Here is an 11,400-nt window from a genome sequence, read left to right on the forward strand (position 1 = left end):
GTCTCCTGAGATCCCTTCCAACCCTCACCGTTTTGTGGTTTCATGATTCTGTGATTTGTTTCTCTGTGATTCTAGGTGTTATGCTTAGAGTGACGATAAATGTATACTTCAGGTTCTAAACCAGATGTTGCAAAAGTTGTAGTAGAAAAAGGGTTGCAAAGAACTGATAAAATAGATTTCTCCTATTTAATCGTGAGTATTTGTTTACCATATCTGACAACTTCAGCATGTGCATAACTTTCTGGTTCATTTAAATACGGGTGTTCAGAACACTTGAAGATGTTTCTTTTTATTTACTTTTATTTCCTGCTTATCCAATTAAAGATAATATTACAAATACAGACCTCTTGAAGACACTTACTCTTATTCCACTCAACACTTTAGTAAATCAAGAGTTATTCACCTGAAATCAATGCATTGACAAAAAATTGGGGTGAGACCCATCTCCTCCATTTGACTTGAAAGTAATTTGGTGATAATAAACAAAAATTATAAACTAAAGTCTTTACATTCTAAATTTCAGCAATTTAGAAACTCCGATTCTTTGAAGCCAGTGACAGCTTTCTTATTGTCCCATCTTCCTTGTAATTCAGTAGTGGATTAATGGAGATTTATCTGGACACAGTGACAATAATCTACAATGTTTTCTAATGGATTTGATACCCATCATTTTATTAATATACAAAATTATGATGATTCCTACTGAACAAATGTATATTGGACATGACATATACTGTTACATTTACTCAATATACTTGATTTGAGTGACTAGTTAACTAGGATCCCTGTATTGCAAACATGAGTTTGAAATCAGTATGGCTGATTTTGATTGCACTTTTCATGATGTTCACTCCCTATAGCAAAGACATAAATCAATAAAGTAAATAATATTTTTGCTTAAAAGGTACCAGCTGTTGATCACTTTTGCAGACTGCTGTTTGTTACTTCGGTATTGATTACCATTAATGAAGCGTTGCTTCAAATACAAGATACTAACATTACACAGAATCACACAGAATTGTCTCGATTGGAGAACACGTTTAAGATCATCGAGTCCAATCATTAAACCAACACTGACAAGTCCCCGACTAACCCATGTCCCTCAGCACTGTGTCTACACAACTCTTCAATCCCTCCAGGGATGGGGCCTCCACCACTGCCCTGGGCAACCCCTTCCAATGCCTCAGAACCCTTTCAGCAAAGAAATTCTTCCTCACATCCCATCTCAACTGCCCCGGGCACAAATTGAGGCCATTGCCTCTTGTCCTGTCCCTTGTTCCTTGGTTGAACAGACCCCCCCCCACCTCTCTACCCCCTCCTTTCAGGGAGCTGGAGAGAGCCAGAAGGTCTCCCCTCAGCCTCCTTTTCTCCAGGCTCAACAGCCCCAGTTCCCTCAGCCAGGAACTCGTCACACTTGTGGTCCAGATCCTCCCCCATCTCCATTGCCCTTCTCTGGACACGCTCCAGCACCTCCATGTCCTTCTTGGAGTCAGGGGCCCAACACTGAACCCAGCACTTGAGCTGCAGCCTCACCAGTGCCCAGTGCAGGGGGAAGAGAACTTCCCTGGTCCTACTGGCCACTCTATTGCTGATCCAGGCCAGGATGCTGTTAGCCTTCTTGGCCACCTGGGCACTCTGTTGAATCATGTTCAGCCAGCTGCCAGCCAACACCCCCAGGTCCCTCTCTGCCCAGCAGCTCTCCCCCCACTCCTCCCCAAGCCTGTCGCGCTGCCGGGGGGTGTTGTGACCCAAGTGCAGAACCTGGCTTTTTAATCTTTAGTCATGTGATATGAGGCATGATTTTCAATAGAGAGTGCTGAGTATTTAAAAGTACTGTGTATCTAAAATCCACTTAACTTCAGTGGAATAGATCTTTCAAACAAAGTTTTCTGATGTGTCTAGAATATATTCATTATACAAAATATTTACTCCTCCCTGATTATATCATGCTATTTATTTTGAGATTATGTTAATACCGATTGTTTGCAATTTTTCATTCAATTTCAAAATATCAAATGTGCTCAACTTTGAAACAAAGAAGATGTTTTCTGAAGTTTCAAGAAAGCAAATTCTACTTGAGACTTGAAAACACAGCTCTGCACTGTGGGCCTTGAGGTTCTCATGAATAATGAGAATTAGTGTTTCTAAATGGTTTGGTTTCATGCTTCTAGTGGAACTGGGTTTAGATCTTGCTCTTAGCTATTTGACTTCTATATTTTTATTTAGCAGAGTAAAAGCTTGGTATTTTCAGGTAAGTAAGCATAAACATCATGGAAGTATAGAGCATGTTGGATGACAATGGAGATAATTTCTCTTCAAGCTCCAGTGGTAACTTTGGATATGTTTTCTTTCTTTCTTTCTTTCTTTCTTTCTTTCTTTCTTTCTTTCTTTCTTTCTTTCTTTCTTTCTTTCTTTCTTTCTTTCTTTCTTTCTTCTAATTTTAAGAGCCTCATATTGAAAGAATCTGTTTATTTTTACAGTAAGCCCAAAATGAACAAATAAACAAAAACACACCTATGAGACCAACAATACCTTTTGTTTTCCTGAAAAAAAACCCCCCAAAACCCCCCAAAAACACCTTAAAATTTTTATTGAATAATAAAAACAGGAGTTTGGGAAAACATTGACTTAATCTTAGTAACAATGGTAAGTGTGGCCCCCGTTCATCACAGTCAGTAAATTATCCTCCAAAAATTTAATGAAGCAAAATATTGGTACATTGGTTGTAGTTGGAGAAGCATATATTTATCAGTTAAGTTTGCAGCAAGACCCACAAGCTGGAATGGAATGGCAGGTGGGTCTGTGTTTACAACATGGCCAGAAGAGGTCAGCTAGCTCTCCAGAAGCACTCCTTCAGCACGTCCCAAAGACCTGGCAGTAGGAGGACAGTTTCTGTTTTTCTGAGTGTACAGAGAGTAATTTGGCTGTAAAAAATTTACAAGAGAAACCAATTTTGAAGTTTCCCTTTAGATCTAAGAGATTAAAATCTAAAGTTTTGGGAATATGAGTGTGTTTAGGTGAGAAACTGGTAGTAAATCAGGTGTGTTGCTGAATGTACAAGTTTTCCTAGTTTTTTGGAAGCAAGCAGCAATGCACAATTAATCCTGCTCAGAAATCCCTTCAGGACTATTCCAGATAGTTCTGTGCTTTAGGAGCTCTGTTGATTTCTCTTCTTGAGGTCACGTGGAAATTTCTTTTATTGTTCTTTTCTTCAACTCATGCAGGTTTATAATGTATACCCTTGAGGTGGTTTCACCCTTTTGGCTGCAGCCAAACCCAGTCGCTCTCTCACTCTCCCCCCCTCCAGAGAGCAGGGGAGAGAACTGGAAGGAAAAGGGCAAAGACACTCACGGGTTGAGATAAGGACAGTTTACTAATTACAATAAAATAATAATAACAGTAATAACAGAATATACAAATGAGTGATGCCCAGTGCAGTTACTCACCACCCACCGAACAATGCCCAGCCTGTCCCAGCCAGTGATCCTGGAGCAGAGACAGTCCCAAACACAAACCACAATCCTAGAAGAGTGAGAGCCTGAGCGATCCCCAAGAGAATACCTCTGATTTCCAGTCAACCCTGGTTAATATACTGACATGATGTGATATGATATGAAATATTTCATTGGCACATCCAAATGCCAGTTCTGGATTTTGCTAATGACTATGCTTCTCCATCCCAGTCCTAATGCAGCTGTGAACCAGCCAAACACGATGGCCTTGAGCTCCAGCAGCAACTAATAACATTAGTATTTATCAACATCCTTCTCGTAACAAATGCCACACTGAAACTAAACCACAGCTATTCTAGCTACTGAGAAGAAAATTAACTCTATCCCAGCAAAACCAGGACAACCCTAAACCCTTCGTTGCAGCCATGGAAGTCCTGGTTACACTCAGCCAATTCTTACCTTGGCTATACGGCCTGGTGCATTGAATAGTGGTTTGTATTCCTCTTGGATTGTAAGAAAGACTTTCTTTGGCCCTAAGTCCCTTCCCTACAGTGGAACAGATTAGCACTTTTGTTCCGATGAACTTTATGAACCTATTAGCATGCAATTTTAATATCTTCTATATACCTACTGTGTAGTTCAGGGACCTATTGTCTATTGAGTTCAGGGAAGGGATTAAAATACTGACTAATAAAGCAGAGGACTTCACCAGTGTGTATTTGTATTGCTTCCCTAGCTGAGGAAAGATTTTACTCTCCCTTGTGCTGTCTCCCAGGGGAAATCCTTGCTATTGTAGTTGTTTGCCACTCTGGTTTCCTCCTATTTCTGAGATTCTGTCTATGCTGTTAAAAGAATTACAGTAAAACTATTAGGGCCAAGTTTAAAGAATTGTTTTTTCCTTTTATGCCTCCCTTTAGATTCTCAGGAAAAAAATAAGTGATTTTGTGCAGCTGGTTTCATGAAATTTTGTCTTTTCTGGTGTAAACATGCTGCATTTCAGAAGCAGACAGTCATGAACTACATTTCACAGAATCACAGAATCGCAGTGGTTGGAAAAGACCTTTAAGATCATCCAGTCCAACCATAAACCCAACACAACCAATTTCACCTCTAAACCATGTCCCTGAGCACCTCGTCTGCCCGGCTGTTAAATCTCACCAGGGAAGGTGACTCCACCACCTCCCTGGGCAGCCTGTTCCAGTGCTTGACTGCCCTTTCGGTGAAGAAGTTTTTCCTTAGATCCAATCTAAACCTCCCCTGGTGCAACTTGAGGCCATTTCCTCTTTAACTCGTTACAGGAGTAGCAGGTTTAGTCCTTGGACCATGCAGCTTTCTTACTTTTTAAAAATGTATTTACACATTTTAAAGCAGTTTTAATTAGGACAGTATACCCTCTATAATGTTTCTGTTCAGAGAGTCTCTTGCTTGACCACATTACATGGAAGGAACTAGGTGTACACTTCTGCTGGCAAGTTTATCCAGCTGCATGATAATCAAGGCATTTCACCGAGATCATCAGGCCATTTCACCAGGATGCTGAGACTCCACCTCAAATTCTACCTCTTCCCTGTATGATTAGAATCTGTATCACAAGGAGGCCCTTCTCACTGCTTTGTCATAAAGGATTCATAAAGGCAAATAATGAAGTCATCAAAACAAATCTCCCTCAGGTGATGTTGTTTTACTCTGTGATGTATTTGAATTTTCACTCCAGGAAAAAAAAGGACCTATCCTGCTGGATTATGGATGCTCTGTAGAATCTAGTCTTCCTCTTATCCTGTAGTACTGGGTAAAGTTGCTGCATGTTTTATCATTTCAGAGGCTGCACCCTGAGTTACCTCTTAGCCTGGAAGAGCTTGAAAAAGTTTTTGTCACATTGGACGCTGATGGCAATGGCTCACTTACCCTAAAGGAGTTCACCGCAGGATTCAGTGAGTTTGGAGAGCCTGCCTCCTGTATAGAGCTTTATTCATATTCTATACTCTCCACATCGATAAAAAAGCATTTTATCTTAACAGTACACTTAACAATGCGCACAGGGAGCCAGACTGTTCCCCAGATACAGCAGATACATGTGATGGATGAAGAAGTGGTCAAATGAAATCTATGAATAGACAAAGAGCTCCAGGGTCTTTCTCTCCTGTGTAAGATGGGAAGCCTGTAACACAGTATGAGACATATGATGTAACCATCTGGATTACACCTGTTTTAAGCTGTGGTGTAGATCTATGAACAAATTTTGGAAAATATCCCTTGGGAGGAAAAAAAATCTTCTGTTTTTATTTCATATCAGGTCATAAAACCTGAGACATAATTAAGATTACCTCAAAGATTAATGTAAGGCAATGTTGAAAATGTGTTAATACCACTGTCCTTACCACTGTGAGAATGCTTTCTAAACAAATTAATTCTTCAAGTGATGTTATTTCAAAATAAAACAGGGTGAGGCGATTATAATTACTGCATGATGGGAGTTGATCAGTTCTTTGTAACTACCTGCTTTGCATTTCGTAATGTTTATGAAAGGATTGTTTTCTCCCCAGCTGTGAAGTTCCAGATAAGATGACAGTGCTAGTGAGGCTGTGTTTGGTTGTTTATGCTGAATTAGTTTTGTACTTAAATTTTAGCTCTGTTGACTATAAGCATCAGGTTTAAGCATTTTCTCTAGAAAACAGAATCTCTGCTAGGTGTGGATTGTAACATTAAATCTCCATTTAAATACTATGTATAGGCCCAGCAAGTAAGACCTTCATTTTTATTTGCAAATCTCAATAATTTGAAATTTTAATTCTTTCATGTCCCACTTCTCCCATTTTTAGAGCTAGATCAAGTATTTTAATAAAGAGGATCCTCTAATCTGCAAGTTGGTGTTATTTAAAACTGAAATAATGTATTACTGCTTTATTTTTCATAAGTATACATATTTCATAGTTAAATTAAGATTATTTTCATAAATAGTCCCTGCAAAACCAACATTTTTTCTGTCAAGGGAAATTGTAAGTGACTGCCATCTCCAGCAGCTCCAAAGCCTGGGGATTCCTCCTGCCCAACTGCTGGAGCCCAGTCCAGAGATCCAGGTGGATGTGGCTGCTGCTTTCCTGTTCACAGGTTCAACTGGTAGTGAAGTTAAATGTGTGTTTGGGTAGGTGATGGTGTTGATGTTCCTAGTAGAAGCAGAAGCTACTAGATAAAGGCTGCTTTAGAAAACTTGAGAATGGAGAAAGCAGAGCAGTGTCTGGATAACACTTGTGCTGCACCCATTAATATGGGAGAATCCCATTCCTATATCTAAATGGTGCGAAATCTGAAATTTACTGTAACCTCTCTTTGCAACATATTCACTTGTCTCTGTTGTCAACACACTCTACTGGGTGCTATGAGAAAAAATGCAAGCTGGAGTTGATAAAACCAGGAAATAACACCACTATTCTGTTTCCTTGGGTCTATGGTAACTTCTGTACTAGAATTTAGAATATAACCAAAGATCCTCTGGAGAAAATCACAATTGCCTAGAGTCGTTAAAATTTCGGACTTGCAGGTGTTCAGATAAAATAGCTGGCACGTTTTGGATTTGATGGAATGTATCTGGTCTTCTGCAGTTCAGCATAAATGCATTGATTATTCCTGTGGCAATTTTGCTTCTGCATCCTCACTGTACAACTACTGTACTTCTTGCTTCCTTCTTTTTGTGGACGTAGCTAAAAAGCCTGTAGCTGTTTGTTTTAGTATACTTTGCACATCTGAGTATTTTGGGCTCTCTTGTCTATATATATACACATATATATATACCCTTTTTATCTCCCAAGTTGTAGCTTTCTTCTTTTGGTCATTGTATTCATTGTAGGATCTCAGCTAACCTCTTTTTTGAGGTCAATATTGATACAGTTAGATCTGAAGTCAGGTCAGATACAGTCAGACACAGTCATATCCTACAGTACCTACATGTCCCCTCCACACCTTCCCACTTTGAGATACAAGTTTAGATAGTTTTGCACTTTTGAAGATAGTTTCAAGCTTCATCTGTTCATTGATTTACTTGAATCCCAGACAATGTTTCTGTATTCACCCAGGTTACCCGTCCTTGCTTCCACCCTCTGTGTTCTTTCTTTTTCTGTTTGATTTTGGCCAGGAACTCCTTGTTCATCCATGCAGGTCTCCTGGCATTTTTGCCTCGCTTCTTATTCACTGGGATGGAGCTCTCTTGAGCTTGGAGGACGTGATCCTTGAATATTAACCTGCTTTCTTTGGCACCTCTTCCCTGTAGGGCCTTGTCCCAAAGGACCCTTCCAAGCAGATATTTGAAGAGGCCAAAGTCTTCTCTCCTGAAGTCCAGGGTTATGAGCTTGCTTTTCACCCACCTCACTGCCCTCCAACTCCTGAACTGCACCATTTCATGGTCACTGCAGCCAAGGCTTTCTTTTGACTTGCACACCCCTAACAAGACCATCCTTGTCAGTAGGTATGAGGTCCAGCAGAGCACCTCTCCTCATTGGCTCCTCTATCACTTTGAGGAGGAAGTTATCAACCCCCCTGGCTTGCTTATGTCCTGCTGCATTGTCCCTCCAACAGATATCAGAGAGCTTGAAGTCCCCCATTAGTACCAGGGCCTGTGAACTTGAGGCTGTTCCTGTTTGTCTGTAGGAGGTCTCATCCATTTGTTTTTCCTGGTTGGGTGGCCTATAGCAGACATCCACTGTACTGTCCCCTTTGCCAGTCCTTTCTTTAATCCTAACTCATAAGCTCTCCATCAGCTTGTCTTCTATCCCCACACAGAACTCCATGCGTTCCAGCTGCTCTCTCACAGTAAAGGACAGCTCCTCCTCCTGGTCCTCCCTTCCTGTCCTTCCTAAAGAGCCTGTGTCTTTCCATTGCAACACTCTGGTCATGGGAGCCATTCCACCGCATGTCCATGATCCAGTCTTTTTGTTATTAACAGAAATATACCAAACAGATGAAAGAAACTGCTGTACGGGTCAATTTTAGAGGAATTAAAATGCATGTGAGTCAAATGGAGGGAAATAAGTGTTAGTAAAATGTGCCTTTCTATATGCAATTTATACAGGAATTTGAGATGTGCCATAGGTCATGCACTAAAACGAATGTTAAAATAGGAGGTACTTTTTATCAGTAGCAATGCTGTGGTTATTTTAGATTCCTAACTTTTGTTTAAGCATATCAAGAAATAAGGCCACAACATTTATAAAGTGCTTGTTGCTCTAATTTATGTCTTTTGTTTATGAAGGTCTGAATTTTTGCAATATGTTTGTGAATTTTGAGATGAGTGATTTATTGAAGGTTAGACATTAAACTGGGGATGAAGTCAAGCACAGAATTCCGGGATCCTCTTGCCGTGCCTCATGCTTTTGCTGTTTCACTATTTGTGACTTTTCTTGTCAACAAGTGTAGGTGCTTCCCTCACAAATTAAATTTACCCTGAAATTTGATCTTTAGTATGTTGTTCTTCAACTATGTTGCTTTTTATAGTAAGTTATGAAGATATTAACATGTGTAATTTCTAATTCTTAGGTCAGTTTCTTTTAGGGCAGATTGCTTTGAATAATGAGGTAATGCAACAATCAGAAGGTGAAACAGCCTGCCCACTTAAATGCAAAGAGACAATAAGTGATGACGAGGATGAAGAATTCCAGTTCTCAAATCTGATGGATCGGCTTGGAGCTAAAAAGGTTTTGGATGAGTGAGTCTTTGCAGCAATAGTAATAGATTGCATGATCTTTCATGATTCAGCTCTGGGTTTGATTTTAATGGAATCCAAGATGAATGACGAGAACCAAGGCTTCTCAGCCTTGATTCCTTAAAAATAATTTTCTTGGTTTTCAGAGATGATAAAATACTATTCCACAAAAATTTCCAAGAGCAAAGCTATTGTACTACAAGCATATGAATCGTGTTTGTGCCACATGAAAGCTATACCATTAACCTGCTTATGTACCATGGGTTTTGAACATAATTACTAGCATCTAATGCACAGTTGCCACATATTTTCAATCAGACAATGCACGATGACTGCTTTTTTGGCAAGGGCTTTGTTTAAAGTGCACTAGTTAACCATAAGAAAGAAGGTTTTCTCCCCTTTTTCTACTTTTTCTGCCCTCCATACATAATTTTGTATTGTGATTGCCTCTTCCAGGACAAGGATGACTCAATCTGGAATGGAAAAAAACTGCTCTAAGAGCTTCTTGTGTGTTGGCCTGACATTCATTGGTCAGTCACAATGAATGTTCTAGGTTAAAAGAAGCATGTGGCAAAAATGGGAGACACTCAGGACAGATAGTAGGAATGTTTAGGAAATACATCAGTGATCCTTACTGTGAAATAGAAGTGCTCATTAGTGCTTCTCTTTACCTGACTGCCTGTTACAGGAAAGAGCTGATTGTCAGTCATCCTGAAAGGGTTTCATTATGAAGAGATTTTTACCATCCACTTTTTCTATCCTTATCCTCATTTTGTCCTTTAAATACAGCACTTTGCTGGCTAGGTTCTGGCTTACAATGCGCATGGAAGAGAGTGAGTTGGGAAGAAACAAACAAAAGAAGTTGTTCAGGAGAGTTTTGGCAAAGTATTATAAACCTCATTATCATTTACAGTAAAATGTGTTTTTTCCATTATCTGCTGAACAGATTGGGCAACAAAACATTTGCTTGGTAAATCTTTAAATACAAATTTTCAAGGTGTTGTGTTCTGATTTTTGTAGCAGTCCCACTGTGGAAATAAAATGGGTTGAAAATGAAAGGAGACAGTACAAATGAAATTTGTTAACTTTTCTAAGTAACTTAGGAGACTGAGTCTCATTCATTTCTCATGAGGAAGTGGTTTTGATTCCCACTATCTCCTCCCCACTAGGTTCATGGGAACTTCTTTACTTCTAATAGAAGTGACAGGATCATAGCATCATTGAATTATTTTGGTTGAAAAAGACCTTTAAAATCATTGAGTCCTACTATTAACTTGGCACTGCCAAGTCCACCAGTAAACTATGTCCCTAAGCACCACGTCTACATCTGCCAGGCATGGTGACTCAACCTGGCGTTGAAGTCAAGGGAAGCCTGTTTCAATGCATGACACTTCCAGTGAAGAAAGTCTTCCTAATATCCAATTAAACCTCCTCTGGTGCACCTTGAGGCCATTTCCTCTTGTCCTATCACTTGTGACTTGGGAGAAGGTACTGACACCCACCTCACTGCAACCTCCTTTCAGGGAGTTGTAGAGAGCAAGAAGGTCTCCCATCACAGTGTATCTCATCTGTCTGCTTTCTCACCCATTCCTGTTCAGATGAAGTGTCTGGCAAGACACCCACTAAACAAGCAGTTCCTGTGATTCTGCAGTCGTGCATAGCCAAACTGCATGTTGCATTTTTTTTTTTAATAAATGCAATTTACTTAATTTCCCACCTACCTCTTCCTTTTCAAATAGAGTGCCACCTAAGTAGACCTTGTTTTTAATCAGCCTTGTGTTCTGACTAGTAATGCCCTAAAGCCCCCATCCACTAGGATGTTGTGAACATTTATTGCAGCCTGAGAAATATTCTCTCTTAACGAATCCTTTATGATCTCTTTTTTCAGTGAAAGTGATGTGAAGCAACTTTGGTTGCAGCTCAGAAAAGATGAACCTCATTTACTTTCCAATTTTGAAGAGTTCTTGGTCAGAATTTTCTCACAGCTCCAGGAAGCAGACAATGAAAAGAACGAGTTGGAATGTGCTCTAAAAAGGTTAGTACTTCTCTTTCTTGGACTCTTTGTGTAATTTTACAACTATCTTACCCACTATTTGAACCTTTGAAATAAACAACGTGTTTCAGTGAAGAACTGAGGATTGTAATCTCAAGAAATCTCCTAACATACATGTAATCTCAAGAAATCTCCTAACTCTTTTATAAAGAGTACCAGTAAAATTTTTTATAATGCAGAACTGGCTGAAGTTAGCTTTTCTC

General features: G+C 39.7%; 1 protein-coding gene across 1 annotated transcript in view; it reads left to right on the forward strand.

Annotated features, from left to right (window-relative positions):
• LOC114818832 (EF-hand calcium-binding domain-containing protein 4B-like) overlaps positions 1–11,179 on the forward strand; it is a gene marked incomplete at its 3' end in the record, with an annotated part of 12,993 nt that extends 1,814 nt beyond the window's left edge. The window contains exons 2-4 of the mRNA XM_029086401.1: positions 5,272–5,383; positions 8,979–9,147; positions 11,033–11,179. Of these exons, the coding sequence (XP_028942234.1) occupies positions 5,272–5,383; positions 8,979–9,147; positions 11,033–11,179 (428 nt within the window). The remainder of the gene's footprint in view (positions 1–5,271; positions 5,384–8,978; positions 9,148–11,032) is intronic.
• Positions 11,180–11,400: the final 221 nt, after the last annotated feature.

The sequence above is a fragment of the Antrostomus carolinensis genome, unplaced genomic scaffold, assembly GCF_000700745.2.
Source record: "Antrostomus carolinensis isolate BGI_N321 unplaced genomic scaffold, ASM70074v2 scaffold7700, whole genome shotgun sequence".
Lineage (NCBI taxonomy): Eukaryota > Metazoa > Chordata > Aves > Caprimulgiformes > Caprimulgidae > Antrostomus > Antrostomus carolinensis.